Here is a 20,372-nt window from a genome sequence, read left to right as displayed (position 1 = left end):
TTCGTCACCAAACTGTTCCTGGATGGTTGGGAGAAGTTGCTCTCGGAGGATGTGTTGGTACCATTCATTATTCATGGCTGTGTTCTTAGGCAAAATTGTGAGTGAGCCCACTCCCTTGGCTGAGAAGCAACCCCACACATGAATGGTCTCAAGATGCTTTACTGTTGGCATGACACAGGACTGATGGTAGCGCTCACCTTCTCTTCTCCGGACAAGCTTTTTTTCCTGGATGTCCCAAACAATTGGAAAGGGGATTCAGAGAAAATGACTTTACCCCAGTCCTCAGTAGTCCAATCCCTGTACCTTTTGCAGAATATCAGTCTGTCCCTGATGTTTTTCCTGGATAGAAGTGGCTTCTTTGCTGCCCTTCCTGACACCAGGCCATCCTCCAAAAGTCTTCGCCTCACTGTGCGTGCAGATGCACTCACACCTGCCTACTGCCATTCCTGAGCAAGCTCTGTACTGGTGGTGCCCCGATCCTGCAGCTGAATCAACTTCAGGAGACGGTCCTGGCGCTTGCTGGACTTTCTTGGGCACCCTGAAGCCTTCTTCACAACATTTGAACCGCTCTCCTTGAAGTTCTTGATGATCCGATAAATGGTTGATTCAGGTGCAATCTTACTGGCAGCAATATCCTTGCCTGTGAAGACCTTTTTGTGCAAAGCAATGATGATGGCACGTGTTTCCTTGCAGGAAACCATGGTTGACAGAGTAAGAACAATGATTCCAAGCACCACCCTCCTTTTGAAGCTTCCAGTTTGTTATTCGAACTCAATCAGCATGACAGTGATCTCCAGCCTTGTCAACACTCACACCTGTGTTAACGAGAGAATCAATGACATGTCAGCTGGTCCTTTTGTGGCAGTGCTGAAATGCAGTGGAAATGTTTTTTGGGATTCAGTTCATTTGCATGGCAAAGAGGGACTTTGCAATTAATCTGATCACTCTTCATAACATTCTGGAGTATATGCAAATTGCCATCGTACAAACTGAGGCAGCAGACTGTGAAAATTAATATTTGTGTCATTCTCAAAACTTTTGGCCACGACTGTACACGGGGTACCAGTACTGAGTCAATGTGCAGGGGTACTAGGTAACTGAGGTAGATATGTACATATAGGTAGGTTTAAAGTGACTAGGCAACAGGATAAACAGTAGCAGAGGCATATGTGAGTCAAAAGAGTTAGTGCAAAAAGGGCAATGCAGATAAATAGTCCAGATAGCTATCGGTTAACTATTGAGCAGTCTTATGGCTTGGGGGTAGAAGCTTTTCAGGGTCCTGTTGGTTCAAGGCTTGGTGCATAAGTGCCACTTGCGGTGTGGTAGCTGAGAGAACAGTATGACTTGGGTAGCTGGAGTCATTTAACATTTTTAGGGCCTTCCTCTGACACCGCCTGGTATAGGGGTCCTGGATGGCAGGAAGCTCGGCCCCAGCGATGTACAAGATACAAATACTATACATGGTATATAGAAGATAAACATAACTCACAATGTAATATTTTGAAAGCCACGCTGATGCCAGTACAAAACTGTTGGCGATACTTGATTTTGAGAGGTTAACATGATGGCACAGTGTAGTTGGAAATTTGGGACGCATAACAATCAAGATGGATATTTATGGAATGCACTCATGCAATGACAAAACAATTATATTGCCCCACTATATATTTTGATTCAATAAATACAATGCAGTGTTTATTCGCATACATATTCACGTTTGAAGTGATACAACATTCACCAAACAAGTGTGTATATGGTCCTGCTTCCACCACCCTTGGGCTTGCTTCTCACCTTTCTATAGGAGCTGTCATGTTATTGGAGCAGCGTATTCAATTATCAGCATTGTCATGTGAGACTCAAAACATGTGTACACACAAGGTCTACGAACAGCCTCCATATGACAGACCAAAGAATACTTATTTCTTAGAGGTTAGAGGACCTTGTATGCTTTCTGGTTGTTATAAGCTTTTGGAAAATCATGACTGATACAACACACAAAACACCACCACGGCCCATAATTCTGTATTTCACGTGAACAAGTTCAATGGGATTACGAACGCCACGCATTTCTGCCTTCCCACTAAACCTGCCCTGCTCAAAATTAAAGTGAATTTGTTACTTTTACTTTGCAGAGAAGGAAAAACGCAACACTGAGAAGGCACTAGAATTTTGGTTTGGCCTGAAACGTTTATTTGGACATGAAGAAAGGAGACTGTCAAAGTATAACTGGTGGACACACACACACTTTTAACACAGATGTCCGGGACAAGACCACAGAGCACCGCACACAAAACATTTAGAAATACAGACGGCAAAATCATTGCAAGCACAGGACCCAGAATCAGCATCTAAGGCAAAAATAAGAAATATTTGTACTTTATTATTCTTTTAAGTTTTTGTTCAGACATCTATTAAATAAGTAATTCAGTGTCTCACACCCCCCCACTCGTACGTTACCATGTCCCAGCTGCACTCCCTCCAACGCCTTTGTCCCAGCAGGGAAGTGCTACAAAAACTAATCAAAACAGTTAAAGAAAAATAAAACCCTATTCCTGTAATAATTTCAGCAAACCTGCTAAACACCTTTTCTTCAACGTAGACATCTAAAAATGATTTTACACCTTACAGGATTAAGAGATTATTTTCAAACAAAAGTTAGTGCATTTCATTCCACAACACCACTAGCTGCTCTTAGCTTAGCCATTAATGGATGTAAAAATATAAAATAAGAACATAGGCCCAGTGGTTAGATAGATAACATGTTACTGCACTGCTAGCACCCAGGCAGTGCACTGAATTCTCACTTCAACCAAGTCACAAATCAGATAGTTTTGGAAATACACACACATTTTGTGAGAAAAAAACCCACTAAATGCACTGAAAGAAAAAGGTACATCAGAGTACATAAAAAAACTAAAGTCAAACTGCAGAACTCTTTCAAAACATTTACTCAAATCTAAATGTGCTTACTAATAGAAAAAACGAAAGAAAACCCGACTAAAGATTAGCCTTCTAGGCGCAAAATCTGTACAAGAACATTCAGACCACCTACACAAGTGGCCTTCCCTCAAATAGGACTACATTAATAAAGCATAACTGGCCAATCAAGAGAGACAGGGAGCATTATCAATTAACTGACAGCTTTTCCATCCAACAGTAGGAGGGATACGAGTTCTCCACATCCCACCCAGAAACAGTTGTGTTGGCGCAAGTTCCCAAGGTTGTCTTTTTGCCTGCTTGACTTTGGTCTGGATCATAGAGATCGATCACAGTGTTGTATCTGTGCCAATGAGGCCATCTCCATTTAAAGTAGTCAATTTTCTTCTTCTGATAAAGGAAAAAAGTGTAAAGCTAAAATTGGCAACTTACCAGCTACAGTGTTGAAGTCTAGAAACAAATCTTGAGTAATTAATTTCTTGTGGCCACTAGTTGGTGGTCAATGCTCTGATCATTGGCTGCTCCCAATCCATAGGAATCCCCACCCAGTTGACTACTTTAAAATGGCAATGTCCATGCAAAAAACAGTTATTTCCACATAATGATCTCTATACATTTATGGTCTGGATAGTGTTCAATCCATTAATACACAAAGGCTGAATTATGAGTTTGTAAGCGCATATAAAAGGAACAGATATGAAGGTTGATGCTCCCCATGTCAAGTCAACTCTCCTAACATTACGCAAACTTCCATTTTGCAAACAATGGACATGTACGGAATTTAAAACAAATCGTGAGATATGCATTAAAATCTTCAATCAAAAAAAATCTAAGACAGTAAAAAGAAAATCCAAAAGTGAAATGTACAAGAAAAAAAAGTGCCTAAATCAAAATCCTATGATTTAGCCTGACACCAAAACCCTAATATCCGACAGTTGCTCTGCCCTCAATCCCATCCCAAAATAACATGACTCATCATTATCACCCTTCAGAATCTCTGCTCAATGAATCAACGGCAACATTGAAAAAGGATAACCCCAAAACGGACATGATCAGACTTCGACAGCATATCACGGACAAGAAAACAGCCCTCTCTCTGTACACGATAAGCACTAAACACCAACCAACACTACACCTGGAAGTCTCCACTGGCCACCCCTAATCTCATACTGGGACAGGTTCGGTACTCCGCATGTTATCAACTCAAATTGAGAAGTCAGAACACTAACCGGACTCTTGCTGGGGAAGAACTTTACCGACAAATCTTTTTTGATTTGCATTAAAAACGTAAAATTCCAGTGATCGCTGCCCAAAACCAGTAAGCTCCTTTATAGATTAATTCCTGATGCCAACAAATAAGAGAATGAGAACGTTTACTTGCCTTCAGAATTCATGCCATTTTAAAATGAGCAAGCTCGAATACATAGTACCAGAGACTAGTTTCATGCTTGGGATCCCATTACTACTCTATAAAATACCATATTCTACATGATACAAGATCTACCAAAATGCCATGGCAGACTACTCTGGAACATGTTGCACAGATATGATGGCATGTTGAAATACCAGATAGCTGGGGTGGAAGGGTTTCTATTTGATGATAAAGACTACCTGTTCCATCAAGACATAAATAGGAAGGTATATGTTAACGCCGGTATCCTGCATTTGACCACATAGGTACAATTAATTGTACATATTAATACAACAGGTTAAACTTTTATGCAAGACACAAATAATTAAAACTGCTCTTCTTAAAATGTCAATCAGCAGTTGAAACAAAGCGTTCTCCCTACCCTGTTACAGTAAAAAGCTGAGGGATGGGGTTGGAGAAATGTAACAGCTCAAATTCATAGACTGAGCTATGGATGCAAGGACTAACCATCTAGCATAAAAATTACAGTTATAACCATGTTTTGAGGCTATATAGACTTAGTCTGCATTTACGTTGTTCACAAACATTGGAGTAAAACAGGCTTATATATTTTGGGTTCTGATGGAGTATGACAGTGGAACAAAGCTTTGATACTTGAAGAATCAATTCGTACATAAATTAATAATAGGTCCAATAATGAATGTAGCAACTGCAGATTGCCCCTTTAAAAAGGCTACGTATAAAATGGTCAAATTCATGGTAACGGTGTACGTGTCAGGTGTCTACGATGCGAGTGCTGACTGCCTCAACTACCAAACACCTTCACTAAGGGAAGACTCCACCCTTTCTCATGAGCTGTTACCCATGACAACACTTCCTGATCCACTCAAATCCCAACCCCTAAACAATGGATTGGTGGGTCATGTTCATAACACTGTAGCAAACCATTAAAAAAAAACATTTTGCAATGAAAAACAAAAGCAAGCAGTTCTTATAGGAAAACTTCTGAGAGTACCTTGCCGTGTCACTCAGTTTTGCACCTACTGAACTTGACCCTGGATGGAGAGATTATGCACTAATGGTTGGCGCAATCACCAACCAAAGCATATTTTAACTAAACAGGATTGGCAAACAGTTGGGACCAACACTCATTCAAACATTTAACCGTATGTTTCAAAGTAATAGGAAATGGAGTGGAAAATATAACAATTCAGTGACCGACAGCCCGACTATCCAAACTTTTCCCCACATTTGCACGGTATCCAAGCACCATTATTGTAAAGGTTTTAATGTCCTACTCAAGCAAGGGTATACCAAAAGTTTCCATCAACCGTGAAAATAAATTCATTGATTCTAATAAATTCATATTTCCCCATTGATTCTGAACACAAAATAATTCCTGACTCATAGCTGACAGGCATCCAAGACTGTTTCTTCACCTAAAAGAAAGTGCAGCTTGACAGGCTTCCCAACTCCCTCCATCTCTCAGAACAGTTCAAAACAGGCACTTCTCTAAAACCATGTGGCCCTCTCGCTTCCAACCTTCATAAAAACACATTTTATGAACTATCCTTAGCCCTTCGCCAAAAGAATCACTTGCCAACCCCTTCAACAACAAAATGCATCATATGTATCAACTCATAACGATGTCATATTGGTGGATGTCCACATCTTTTGCTGTGTCGCATATTAACTAGATTTGCTAACAGCTCTTTTCTTTTCCTTTTTTCCTTTGCAACTACCAGTATTCTGGTGATACAAGGCATTACTGTACATTTGTCCCCCGTCCCCCACTGACACAGAAATCAAATTAACATAGATTTAGCAGTGGAGGGCCCAGCCTTCAAGCTAACCAAGGTGAGGCAGCATGTAAGCATCTCTCGCTATTCTTTCAGACAAGTCCTTCAGTTTGTGATTTGTAACACTTGTGTCGGCCCCCTCTTAAAACGATTACCGCTTGCAGTCTTTCCCAAACAAAGGTCAGCGGATGTCTGACCGAGCTTCAGGGGGGTCTTTAAGATTAAGAACGCGACTGTGTTCTTTCATCCAATAATATATATATATATATATTTATCTCTTTACATATATACACACGTATATAGATTTGTGTTTGTTTTCCTGTTAGTCTGTTGGTTGTTGTTTAAACTACTTTGGTGACCGGGGGGGAATGTTCTGTTCCTTCCCGCTCCGTCTGGCCCAGCCCTGGGGGGAGATGCGGCGGCTCATGGATGCACCTCTCTGCTGATCCCGGTACTTTGGGCCCATCCCTCCGGATCGGGCAGGGCCAATGACCCCACAGTATGAGCCAAGGGGATCAAGGTGGGGCTGGCCTTCTCCAGGCCGCTCGGGTTTCTCAGGCCTATCCCCATCGCTGCTGGAGGAGGCGGCGGGCTCGTCGGCCTTGTTGACCCGCAGTTCCCGCAGGGGTTGGCTGGCCGAGGAGGTGGGAGGGTTTGGGGAGGTGCTTGGCGCTGGGGGTTGGGTGGCTGGCCGCTTGCACATCTCAGCATAGCTCAGTTTCCTTGACTCCTGGTTGGATGGATGAATAGATGGATAGACAAATAGAGAATAGGGGAGGAGAGAAAATAGACATAGGATGACTAGGGCCTGACATCTCTTCATTGATCTCTTTTTAACCAGATATGTTAACTGACAACATTCTATCCAATGCATTATGTATCCAGTGAAATCCACCAGGCAGTGAGTGAAGTCTTACCGGTGCAGGTGTGGTAGTGGCGGGGACTGGTGTTGCCGTGGAGATAGACTGACTGTGGGTGGGCGTAGGGGTGGGTTTGGTAGCAGTGCCGGGCTGTGAGGGGGTTGGCAGAGAAGAGGGTGGTGTGGGGGGTGGAGCCATCTCCTTTTGGACATGAGGCTCAGGCTTCTCCACTTTCTTCACCGGATGAGCAGCACTGCACAGACAGGAGAGGAAAAGGTTACCAATAAGGTTCATTTCCAACAGTGAAATCATGTTGGATCATCAAAATCCCTACAGCACATCTTTGCAGCCGTAAGCCAGAGGTAAACCATACCTTGGAACAGGGGGCTCCACGACAAGAGGGGTGGGGGGTTTGTGGGCCGGCACGAGCTGACTGGGAGCACTCACAGTCTCTTTTTGGGCACTAGCAGGAGGGGCCACAGACTCCTTATTCACATCAGGCTGAAAATAAGAGAACTGGACATAGTTGACTTAAGAGGGGTGAAAGACATGACATTTGGCTGAGAGACTAACTACAGTGTAAGAGGAATGTAAGAGTTGGGATTAAGTGACGGATCAGACAAAACAAGACCTAGTTATTATAGACCACTTCTTCCTGTCACATCAAGTGGTCAGGAGGGAAACTACTAATGGGGTTTTTCCTCACCTTGTCGCTGGTCATCTTGAGGCCTCGAACCACATCAGACATGCGAGTCTCTAGCACGGGCTCTCCCTGCGTGCTGACCACACACCCCGGCAATGGAGGGAAGTTGGAGGTCGCTAGGTCAAACTTGGGCTGTGGAACCTTTATCTCGCTCAGAGGGATGGGCCTCTGAACACCAAAACACAGAAGACACACATTTGACCATGTGGGTGAGATAGGGGGTATAAACCACACTAAACATGGGATAGAGGAAATTAAATGGCAGAAAACTGACCGTGATCCTCTCGTCCTCTCTCTTCCTCCGCATCCCTCTGTAGCTGCCTCTCCTACAACAGATAAACATGTTACACACAGCATAGAGATGATCATAAGCAAACATGTAATTGTTTCTGTTGGGAAGGCTTTGGATGGCCAAGACAGACCAGTTTGAACCCTCAGATCTCATAATCTTACCGCTCATCGGGTCAAGTGTAGAGACTAGTGACTTTGGGGGGGGGGGGGGGTAGATGGATGGAGAGAGAGAGCGGAGTGAAAGAAAGGAAAACCCAAAAGTCTTTATCACTTAGCTTGAAGCACCTCTATGCGCATTGATTTGTCATCACTGGGTCAAAGCCATTTGATAAAGCCCAACAGGGACATGATCACATTTCATGTATGAGCAGGTTGTGGGGTGTGTGGATGTATGAAGGGGCTCTGTGCAGACTGACCTGCCCCTGCCAGCAATGCCCAGGTCTCCATTGGGCATCCCCTCCGCAGCCAGTGGCAGGGTGTCCCTGAGGGTGGGGGGCACAGGGCCATGCTCGGGGGTACTGCCCAGGGGAGCCCCTGCCGTCCGGGGAGGAAGAGCGCTGGAGGGGCCCGACAGGCCATCCACCAGGGGGGATACGGGGGTAACAGAGGGAGAAGGGGTCTCGTCACATGGCCGGGGCTGGCTCTTCGCGTGGTTCCTGAGGAAAGGAAGATCAGTCAGTCAGTCATATCAACTTAACGAACTCAATCGCTCAAGCATAAATGCCATCTATCGTTCAGTCTAAAGATATGATCACAAAACAACTAGGAGGGGTTCCAGTATGATTCATGCAGAGGATGAGGAGGACAGGACATTAAACATTAAGATGGTAAATGGAGGGGATTGTAAATATGCTCCTGTATAGAATACTAAGGGAATGGTTTTGGTTTGCTCAGCACAAGCTGATGGTAATGAACTTGCTGGATCCCATATTCAAACAACAAATGTAAATTGAATATATATATTTTATTATTTGACTTTTAGTGTATTGTTGTGAATTGTTAGATACTACTACACTGTTGGAGCTAGGAACACAACCATTTCACTACACCAGCAATATCATCTGCATGTGACCAATAAAATTTGATTTGATCATAGCGTCATTTGTCAGTTACGCTAGCCATCTAAAATATCAGTTGAGGGTTGCCATTCACCACAGTTCCCAAGGACACCCCACTGTAGCATTACATAGATGGTTTAAAAATCGGCATTAACGTCGTAGCTTGCTAACGTGTATGTTTTAGAATGAGACTGGATGAAATGAAGGTAGCATTAATTGATGACATGATTGATATCTGATCATTTATACCTGAAGGCATTGATTACATTCTTTCTAGAATAGAGGGGGACACTGTGGGACAGAGGGGGAGTAAGAGACAACCAGTTATTTACATCAGAGCCCAAAAAAACAAAAAATGGTCTTGCTTTGTTGATGAACATAAATACCATATGTGCACTAAATTACAGTGTGACCAATTACAACAACCATCCTGGTGCTTGTCAAACTGGCTTTTTTAAACAGAATCTAATGTTGCAAGGCTGTGGATGAATTCACTGGACCACTTTGGACGGCCAAATAAGACATTTGAACCCTCAGATCTCATAATCTTAACGCTCATCGGGTCAAGTGTAGAGACTAGTGACTTTGGGGGGGATAGATAGAGATAGAGGAGAAAGAAAGGAAAACCCAAAAGTCTTCATCACTTAGCTTGAAGCACCTCTATGCGCATCAATATGTCACCATTGGGTCAAAGCCATCTAATAAAGCCTTCTGATGGAGCCGGATGGGGGTTCTTGCCCTGAGAGAAAACACGTACCGGTTTCTGTTGAAGGGCGGTCGTCCGAGGCCCAAGGGACTGGTGCCAGTCTTGTAGTTCCCAGGGGTGCTGAAGCCGTTCACAAAGCCACTGTTGGGGAACGGGGCCTGGAGGAAAAGCAGAAAACAAAATGGCCGCCAGTCAAATCACCTCAGTTTTCTATGACACAGCTCTTACAAGATTAGCTGATCCTGACAGTGATACATTACTAAATGTCATGCCCCCTCTGACCCCAGAGCGCAATGTGAAGGATGTGTGTTACAGCTGACGCAAGGTAAATTCATATGGGTCTGAACAGGACATGTTGAGGATGACGTCCACCATTCCTAAATCACCTACCCAGATCATCAGATCTCATAATCTTATCGCTCACTGGTGTCGACTGTGGAAATATAACACATTGGGGAGAAGGGTAAAATAAGGGGAAGGAGAGCGAAAGGAGGATTTGAGGGCATATATGAACCCAGAGTGGTTTGTCTCCCAGCCTGAACCCCCTCTATGTGCATGGTTATGTCATCATTAGGTTCAGAGGTTTGTATTTATAGGAGCAATTTGCAGAAAAAATAATAATTTGAATCATGTTTTGTTTAGAATGGTCATACAATTACATCTGAAACTTGAGTACCTACAGGTACACCCAACACTTCTGTACCCATGACAACCAACACACACTCTGGAATGGGGTTGGTCCTCCTAGGAATGAACAACAGTACTTCTAACCAAATCTAATTCAATACGAGTTACAACAGGAAACAATCATGCGGGCCTCACCAGCGGGGTCTGGAAGTAAGGGGCAGGCGATGGGTTCCAGGTGGGGGGCACCAGGGGGTAGAGTGGGTACTGCTGCTGGGGGCTGAACACCTGCTGCATGTAGAGGTGTGTTGAGTTGTACTGGGACTGGCCCTGCTGGCTGTACACACTGGAGTTCGGTACACTACGGTAGCCATTCTTCGCAAAGAATGTGTTGATGGCCTTGATACGAGCCTGGACAGAGCAAGAGAGCGACAGGAAGATGTGTAAAGGACTGGAAATGGAGATTATGAACGCGACATGTTAACACAATGCACAGTAGAATAAACAAATTGATATTACATAGCCACACATCGTCTCCCCACACTGCCATTCACAGAGAGAAGAGGCCATGCTCCTTGTTCCCCTCAGATCTCATAATCTCACGGTCATTAGGTCAGTCACACTGTGCTGACGGAGGGAGGGAGATGACGATGAAGAGGGAGGATGAAAAAGGGAGGGAAAGTTAGAGGAGGAGAGGGTAGCGATTTAGAGATGAAGAGAGCCCTCCACAGCCACAGTGCTCCTGGGTCCTTCCAAGCGCGATACTGATCATCACCGGGGGTACCGCTTTTTCCAGCCTTAAACATCATGCAAGTCAAATCATAGTTCTGGACTTTGAGGCATTAAGCTACTCGATTTAGCACACCAATCAAATTCACATTGTTAGCAATCTTAATGATAACCATTTGAAATTCAGCCTGAATGTGTTATGCCAGATACATTTAACGACAATACTGGCAATCATCAACTACTGCTAAAGAAGAGTGGTTGAATGAAATGTGGACAATGTCATAACATCTTGAATGGGGGAGATGACTGGCGATTGAGTTCAGACCAGTTTAGAACAGAACGAGACAGAGAGACTGCTGGCTGGACTTACTCTTTCCTTATCAGACGCTTATGTAGGCACAAACGCAAGGTGACCTTGCTGTAGTGCAGCCACAGCTCAGCCACGTGCTCCCAACAAGACAGCCACCCCCTTTACAAGTCACTGACCTGACCGCATAACAGCTGACTCCAAAATAGTCTGACTGAGGTAGTCCACACAGCGCTGCTTCCCCCCCACTCCTATCATCTGATCTCAGAGTTATACAGTTGACTAATGTTAAGCATTGCCTCCCCCTTGACCAAACGAAATCTAAACGTATGGAGCAATTTCAGTCTCAACAGAATTATTTTTATTTTATTTGTAATGCACACATTGAATCATAGAATTCATAAACAGAACTTTTATTTCATGATTTGAAACTGAATTGAGTGAACCCCGTCAGCTATATTGGTGCCGTGATGTCTGAGTATGAGGTCAAAGGTGGGTGAAATGTAACCAATGTCCTCTCTCTTTTGATGAGTAACCTTGCTGGAGACTTGTTAGCTTCCTGTACTCATCCCTATGGGCTTTAGTTAAGTTGGCTAACAGAGTCTTGTACTGTGCAGGAGACCTGGTTCACACCCAGTCAGTCACAAGAGCAAGATTTATTAGGGAGTGGAAACGCTATCCTTAAGGTCTATGACAGGGCTACTCAACTAAATTGTAATGGGGGCCAAATTGCTGTTTTTTGTCACACTCCCTTCTAATGTGTCCATAGAGGGGAACAGAACGACCATGTTCCAGAGAGTCGTAGCTGTCAGGAATGGGGTCATAATGGCATATAACCCAAACGCTAGAATAAATTCATTGGAAGAAAATTAATGATTCATGCCAAATAGCAAAACTGAATATGAAACTTTGGTCAATTTGAAATTATAGTTTGTAAACTTTATACACAGACAATGAATGCAATATTAACCATATTGAAACGAAATATATAAATATTGAATTAAAAATATTCAATGACATTTACATTGAATTTTAAAACTGAATGCAATATTCATTAAATTCAGTTTCAAATCATGAAATACAAGTTAAACTTATGAACTCAATTTGTGCATTACAAAAATATTCAACAACTTCAGAAATATTGAATTCAAATACATTTTCTGTTGGCACTGAAATCACTTAATAGAAAAGCAGCATGTCTCACATGAGAAAGGAACAGTACATGTACTCACCATGATGGGTTTTCCCTGAAACGTTTTCACTTCTTCCCTTAGATATCTGTGGGCCTGAGGAAGAGAGAAAAAACTAAGTACTGTGAGAGAGCTGGACAATCCCCTTTCACATGTAGTAAGAGATATGATTACATGTCTAAATAGCTTTTATTTTATATACAACTTGCAGACATAGCAGCAGCAGCATCAACCCCACAAACAGAACAGAGCCTCCAAGTAACAACGAACCAGGGGCCTGCCAGTTCATTTGTCTTTGAACCAATCAAATCAGATCTTTTTCCAGAGCTGATCTAGTTGGTGAAAAAATATCAGAATGGGCTACCTGTGTAAACGCAGCTTTTGACTATGCTGGTAAACTATACTGAACAAAAATAAACATGGAACAATTTCAAAGATTTTACTGAGTTACAGTTCATAAGGAAAATCAGTCAATTGAAATAAATTCATTAGGCCCTAAACTACAGATTTCCCATGACTGGGCAGGGGCGCAGCCATGCGTGGAACTCACCCACTGGGGAGCCAGGCCCAGCCAATCAAAATCAGTTTTATTACAGACAGAAATATTAGTTTCATCAGCTGTCCGGGTGACCTGTTTCAGATGATCCTACAGGTGAAGAAACCGGATGTGGAAGTCCTGAGCTGGTGTGGCTACACGTGGTCTGCAGTTACAAGGCCAGTTGGACGTACTGGCAAATTCTCTAAAACGACGTAGGAGGCAGCTTATGGTAGAGAAATGAACATTCAATTCTCTGGCAAGAGCACTAGGGGACATTCCTGCAGTCAGCATGTCAATTCCACACTCCCTCAAAACATGAGACATGTGGCATTGTGTTGGGTGCCAAAACTGCACATTTTAGAGTGGCCTTTTACTGTCCCCAGCACAAGGTACACCTGTGTAATGACCATGCTGTTTAATCAGTTTCTTGATGAGCCACACCCGTCAGGTGGATAGATTATCTTGGCAAAGGAGAAATGCATACTAACAGGGATGTAAACAAATTTGAGACGAATAAGCTTTAAGTGCGTAAGGAAAATGTCTGAGACCAACACTTTACACGTGGCATTTATATTTTTGTTCAGTATAGATCAATCAACAGAACTGTGTTGGTTTGATTGGCCTAACAAATAGGAAATTACATTTATACAATATCAGAAGACACAAATAGCAAAAAACATGCGCAGTGAACTTTGAATAAGGACATTTTCACTGACTGTCTACAGAGTGTGGAATGTGCAACGCTACCTGCTGTGCATCGGTGTCCGACTTGAATGTGATGTACCAGTTGTTGTTGGCCGCAAATTCAACACTAATCACCTTGGGACAGTTTTCATTCTTAAAGAGGGCCTCCACTTCCTGAGGAAAGAGAGAGAAGATGAGGGTGTTAGAACTCTATAAGAAAGGTTCTACAACAAAATAAATCATATTCTTCACATGTAATGAGCAAATGGCTACACCAACGTTTCCCAAACTCGGTCCTAGTGACCCCAAGGGGTGCATTTTTAGTTTTTTTGCCCAAGTACTACACAGATTATTCAAATAATCAAAGCTTGATGATTACTTGGTTATTTGAATCAGCTGTGTAGTGCTAGGGCAGTGGGCTACATAGAAGGTAAACAGGAAAAACCGTTCAAACACAAAAAAGCTCATTCTAAATTTTGTTACCTCTACAGGTGTGGTCTCTGGCACCTCCCTCAGAATGATGATGCAGCGCTTGTGATTGGGCCGAACCTTTTCCCCCATCTCGTCAACTTGCACCACGGGCGAGGCTGAAACCACACACACAAAAAGATATCAACATTACATGAAATTTACTAGCGCCTTTTCAAATAATGACTCAGCGAGGATTATTTGCTCTCATTTGAGTGAGTTTGCTCCCAAAGCCAGGTTCATGGCATACCTACCCCAAAGTGCTTGAAAAACCTCACTCAACTTTAACATGGATCATGTTTCTCACCTACTTAATGCTGCTCCCATTACTACTATGACAGTGCATTCAGAAAGTATCCACACCCCTCGACTTTTCCCACATTTTGTTGTGTTACAGCCTGAATTTAAAATTGATGAAATTTAGATTGTAGGCCAGTGACACACACACACACACCTCTGTACCCCACATACAATGATCTGCAAGATCCCTCAGTCGAGTAGTGAATTTCAAGCACAAATTCAACCAAAAGACCAGGGAGGTTTTTAAATGCCTCACAAAAGGGCACCCATTGATGGGGGGGGGGGGAGAAAGAAAAAAGCAGACATTGAATATCCCTTTGAGCATGGTGAAGTTATAAATTATGCTTTGGATGGCGTATCAATACACCCAGCCACTAAAGATACAGGCGTCCTTCCTAACTCAGTTACCGGAGAGGAGGGAAACCGTTCAAGGATTTCACCAAGAAGGCAATGATGAATAGGATGGATCAACAACATTCTAGTTACTCCACAATACTAACCTAAATGACAGAGTGAAAAGGAGGAAGCCTGTACAGAATAGAAATATTACAAAACATGTATCCTATTTGCAACAAGGAACTAAAGTAAAAGTGCAAAAAACAATCCATAGAAATGAACTTTGTCCTGAATACAAAGCGTTATGTTTGGGGTAAACCCAACACGTCACTGAGTACCATATTTTCAAGCATGTTGGTGGCGTTACCGTGTCATGGGTATGCTTTTTACCGGCAAGGACTAGGGAGTTGTTTTTTTTGGGGGGGTGGAAAACAAAAACAGAATAGAGCTAGGCACAGGGAATATCCTAGCGAAAAACCTGGTTAAGTCTGCTTTCTAACAGACACTGGGAAACAAATACACCTTTCAGCAGGCCAATAACCTAAAACATAAGGCCAAATATACACTGTAGTTGCTTACCAAGACAACGATGAATGTTCCTGTGGCCTAGTTAGTTTTGACTTAAATCTATGGGAAGATTTGAAAATGGCTGTCTAGCAATGATCGACAACCAACTTGACAGAGCTCGAAGAATTTTTCGAAGAATGTGCAAATATTGTACAATCCAGTTGTGCAAAGCTCTTAGAGACTTACACAGAAAGACTCACAGCTGTAATCACTGCCAAAAGGTGATTCTAACATGTGTTGACTGAGGGGTGTGAATACCTATGTAAATTACACATTTCATTTTTAATAGATGTGAAAAAAAATTGTCATTATAGGGTATTGGATAGATGGGTGAGAAATCTATTTAATCCATTTGGAATTCAGGCTGTAACAAAAATGTGGAATAAGTCCTTTGTCATTTTGAAGGGACTAATAAGTATATTGTTTTAAGTTTAACTACCACAATCCTTCTCGATACTATTACTAATTAATCTTACGATGCAGTTCTAGCCACTACTAATCTCGTTCCAAGCCATGTGTCAACACAACATCTGGTATGAGGCTACAACTTGTGCTAAGCGATTTTAGCTTGGGTAGAAATCCTGCAACCTGAGCTTGTTTCTGACCAGTCATGTAGCAGGCTACAGTACAAGCCTGTCCAGGGAGGCTATTTCCACAGTTCTCCCCACTCCTACAGGGTCAAAGGTGAGGTGGGTTTTTGTTCATACCTCGTAGTACCTCCAGGATGAGGTCCATGTCGGTAGTGAGGACCTTGATGCCCTCCATGCTGGCGATGGTCCAGATGGGGACAAAGTGATCACTATCCATCTGGGACATCAGGTACAGATCCTTGGACAGATTCTCTCTGAAGACAGAACAGTGCATGAGAAACCAACAAGCCAAGTTTGTTACATGCTATGGGGAGCTAAGATACATTTGTGCCCCGATTCTTGAAGCTGGGCGTAAGACACATTTTACTACTCCACAGGAGAGGCATTTGAAAGTGAAACCTTTTATCCCCATCTAAATGCATATATTTTTTGAACATGTGAACTTTCATGTGCCTGAATAAAAACTAGAGGTCGACCGATTATGATTTTTCAACGCCGATACCGATTAATCGGCCGATTTATAAAAAATAGTACATATATATATATATATATATATATCATACACACACACATTTTTGTAATAATGACAATTGCAACAATACTGAATGAACAATGAACACTTATTTTAACTTAATATAATACATAAATACACACACACAGCTCTGAAGTGACAATGATACTGAAGAGTCTGCTTAGGAGACAAATACTCTCAACTGTTTGAATAAAAATAGAGTTTAAGTTACCTGTGATGAATGTTGAAAACAAAAACTGTCATTTCTATATGCAGGAAATCCTATTTTAATAATGGGCATGGTAAGAATTGACGACCAAAGTACGAGTCATAATTCCCATGACACCTTCTAGCAAAATCTGAAAAGCAGTTCCTTCATTTATTCCATAGGATATTTTTAGATTCACTTAAAATAAGGTCTGTGTTTCGTGTAGGCTTACATCACCGTGCAAATTTTATAACTGTGTAGATATCCATAGGACAAGGTAACTCTGATCAATATTGGCTAAATATAAGCGAAGATCATTTTTTTTGTAGAGTGGATTTATGAAAATATGTTGACAAACGTTACCTTATCCTAGTGAGATTTACACGGGTATCAAAACGTCGAGGCGGTTTAAGCCTGCACGAAACACAGACCTTATTTGAAGTAGATCAAGACATTCTCTATGGAAGACATGAACTGTAAAATAACGAAGGAACCCCTTTCAAATGCAGCCGCAAGTTATTACAGGAATTATAACGCGTCGACTATTTCTCTCTAAACCATATACCTTTGACTAATCCGGAAACCATCACCTCGAAAACAAAACGTTTATTCCGTTCCGTATTTTATCTAAAGGGTGGCATCCATGAGTCTAAATATTCTTGTTACATTGCACAACCTTCAATGTTGTCATAATTACGTAAAATTCTGGCAAATTAGTTCGCAAAGAGCCAGGCGGCCCAAACTGTTGCATATACCCTGACTCTGCGTGCAATGAACGCAAGAGAAATGACACAATTTCACCTGGTTAATATTGCCTGTAACCTGGATTTATTTTAGCTAAATATGCAGGTTTAAAAATATATACTTGTGTATTGATTTTAAGAAAGGCATTGATGTTTATGGTTAAGTACACATTGGAGCAATGACAGTCATTGATTGATTGTTTTTTATAAGATAAGTTTAATGCTAGCTAGCAACTTACTGCATTCACTAACAGGCAGGCTCCTCGTGGAGTGCAATGTAATCAGGTGTTAGAGCATTGGACTAGTTAACTGTAAGGTTGCAAGATTGGATCCCCCGAGCTGGCAAGGTTAAAAATCTGTCCTTCTGCCCCTGAACAAGGCAGAACGTTCCTAGGCCGTCATTGAAAATAAGAATGTGTTCTTAACTGACTTGCCTAGTTAAATAAAGATGAAATAAAGGTGTAAAAAAAATAAAGAATAAAATAATAGGCAAATCGGCACCCAAAAATACCGATTTCCGATTGTTATGAAAACTTGAAATCGGCCTCTAATTAAAACCTCTAAAACCCCTCGTAAATTGTGAATATAAAAACGTGAATCAGAAATCTGTTTAGTCATGGAGAAAATCCAGAATCTTGCATAGCCATGATTGGTTGAGATAATGAGGGGACTGGGACATTCATGAGTCTGTTCTGTCACTCAAGGCTTCTGTCAAATGGCAGGCCCTGCTACCACTGATATTTGAACGAGCCATAGATCATTAGATTTACCTATATTAACATCATGGACAACATGCAAAGTGTAGCTACAGCTTTCAATAACAGTGTTGTCCTGAATACAACTGCTGGTATCGACACAGTGCTGTCTTCTGTGGCAAAAGCAGTCTGGTTGAAGTAGAGTGGGAAGGATTATTTTGAAAATATTTTAGTCTGCTGTGAATCATCATAATCCATACACAAGCATCTACAGTTAAAATGTCAAGCTAGCTACATGTGCATACGATATTGGCTCAACTGTATCAAAAGGTTGTATTCATTGCAAGCTATTGTTAGCTAGCTAGCCTCCCAGTTGCATACAGGTAACATTACAGCCAGCTTGCTAGCTGAGCTGGCCAGTTGATTTCTGCTGTTAATGTTGATTGCTGATGTGCTAAGCCATGCATGATGCTAATCTTCGTCATACAGTGCATTCGGAAAGTATTCAGACCCCTTAACTTTTTCCACTTTGTTAAGTTACAGCCTTATTTTAAAATAAATTATTTCCCCCCCCCAATCTACACACAATACCCCATAATAACAAAGCAAAAAGCCCTTTTCTCCTAAATGAGATTATACATTTAGCAACTTCTTAAGCAGAATTACTTACCCATGTTGTCTTCCACAACTATAGTTTTTGACATACAATTTTTAAGGTCCGATTCTACTTTTATCCAATGTTAAAAAATAACATTTACAATTTGGGAACATGAGACCAAAAGGGTGGTATACATTCATGTTCCCATGTTTCTTTTCCTTGTTCCCCTCAGATCTCAATCATTAGGTCAGTCACACTGTACTGATGGAGAGGAAAGAAGGAGAGTTGGAAGCGGTGTAGAGGGAGTAGGAAAGTTAAAGGGTGAAGCGATTTATAGAGAGATGAAGAGGAGAATCCTCCAGTCACAGTGCTCCTGGTTCCTTCCAAGCGCGATACTGATCATCCCCGGGAGTACAGCTTTTGTTCAAATCTAAGGTCTGCTTGATTCATTACATAAACTATCACACAACATGTAGAATTACTTAGGTCAGTGAGAGACATTGCAATTCCGACTGCAGGTAGCCTAGTGGTTCGAACATTGGGCCAGTAACCGAAAGGTGGCTAGATCGAATCCCCGAGCTGACAAGGTAAAATTCTGTCATTCTGCCCCTGAACAAAGGCAGTTAACCCACTGTTCGTAGGCAGTCATTGTAAATAAGAATGTTATTAACTGACTTGCCTAAAGTCAGTTAAGGTTAAAAATGTTTTTTTTTTAAAAATAAAACATGAAGTTATAACAACCATCTAAAAACAGGCTCTTCAATAGCAGTTCACTACTTACCTTGAGAAGCAGAACTCTAGCTGTTTCTTAAGAGACTCTCTCAGGCTCTCTTCAGAGAGAGGCTGCTGTTCCTCCACTGCACAAACACACAATTTCATATCAAAATTAATGTTTGGCTATAGGCCGCAAAGCTACAAGTTTTATTCCTTGTGCATAACAACTGTTACCAAAGCCATACATCTCTGATCGTTACCATTGGTAATCATTATTAAATGAATTCAGGCAACACTAAATGACGATACTTCATGAAAGGCAAAACTAAGAAAATGTAGTTTAACTTAGTTTTATTTGTCACATGCACAGGTACAGTGAAATGCTTCACTTACCAACACTGCACTATTCAACATTAAAATAATATAACTAATAATACAATTAAAGAGAGGAAGCTAGATACAGGGTCATTGCCAGTAGAAAATTCACAATGTGCAGGGATACTGGAGTATTTGAAGTAGATATGTACATGTAGGCAGGAATTAAGAAAAAGTGACTGGTAGCAGGATAAATAATAATAATGGTAAACAGTTTGGCAGCAGCTAAGTGGTGTGAGTTTCAGTGCAAGAATGTCAGCGTAGGTGTGAAAGCAAATATACATGTAAACAGTGCTGAAAAGTGACTGGTAGCAGGACACACATACACACATTCAAAAGTTTGGGGTCACTTAGAAATGTCCTTGTTTTTGAAAGAAAAGCAAATTTTTTGTCCATTAAAATAACAGCAAATTGCTCAGAAACACAGTGTAGACATTGTTATTGTTGTAAATGACTATAGTAGCTGAAA

The 20,372-nt window shown here is 41.7% G+C and overlaps 1 protein-coding gene across 1 annotated transcript in view; it reads right to left on the bottom strand.

The window, feature by feature from the left end:
* Positions 1-2,167: 2,167 nt before the first annotated feature.
* The window catches only part of LOC120065282 (la-related protein 4-like), a 36,801-nt gene continuing 18,596 nt past the window's right edge, over positions 2,168-20,372 (bottom strand). Inside the window, exons 4-16 of the mRNA XM_039016148.1 lie at positions 19,596-19,671; positions 16,177-16,313; positions 14,282-14,385; positions 13,862-13,972; positions 12,619-12,672; positions 10,549-10,761; positions 9,778-9,884; positions 8,379-8,618; positions 7,946-7,997; positions 7,675-7,839; positions 7,342-7,469; positions 7,026-7,221; positions 2,168-6,838 (exon numbers count right to left, since the gene is read on the bottom strand). Coding sequence (XP_038872076.1) covers positions 6,455-6,838; positions 7,026-7,221; positions 7,342-7,469; positions 7,675-7,839; positions 7,946-7,997; positions 8,379-8,618; positions 9,778-9,884; positions 10,549-10,761; positions 12,619-12,672; positions 13,862-13,972; positions 14,282-14,385; positions 16,177-16,313; positions 19,596-19,671 — 1,967 coding nt within the window. The 3' untranslated portion in view covers positions 2,168-6,454. The remainder of the gene's footprint in view (positions 6,839-7,025; positions 7,222-7,341; positions 7,470-7,674; positions 7,840-7,945; positions 7,998-8,378; positions 8,619-9,777; positions 9,885-10,548; positions 10,762-12,618; positions 12,673-13,861; positions 13,973-14,281; positions 14,386-16,176; positions 16,314-19,595; positions 19,672-20,372) is intronic.

The sequence above is a fragment of the Salvelinus namaycush genome, chromosome 20 (genome assembly GCF_016432855.1).
Source record: "Salvelinus namaycush isolate Seneca chromosome 20, SaNama_1.0, whole genome shotgun sequence".
In the NCBI taxonomy this organism is placed as follows: domain Eukaryota; kingdom Metazoa; phylum Chordata; class Actinopteri; order Salmoniformes; family Salmonidae; genus Salvelinus; species Salvelinus namaycush.
The sequence above is the reverse complement of the archived record's forward strand: the minus strand, read 5'-3'. Positions and strand labels throughout refer to the sequence as shown.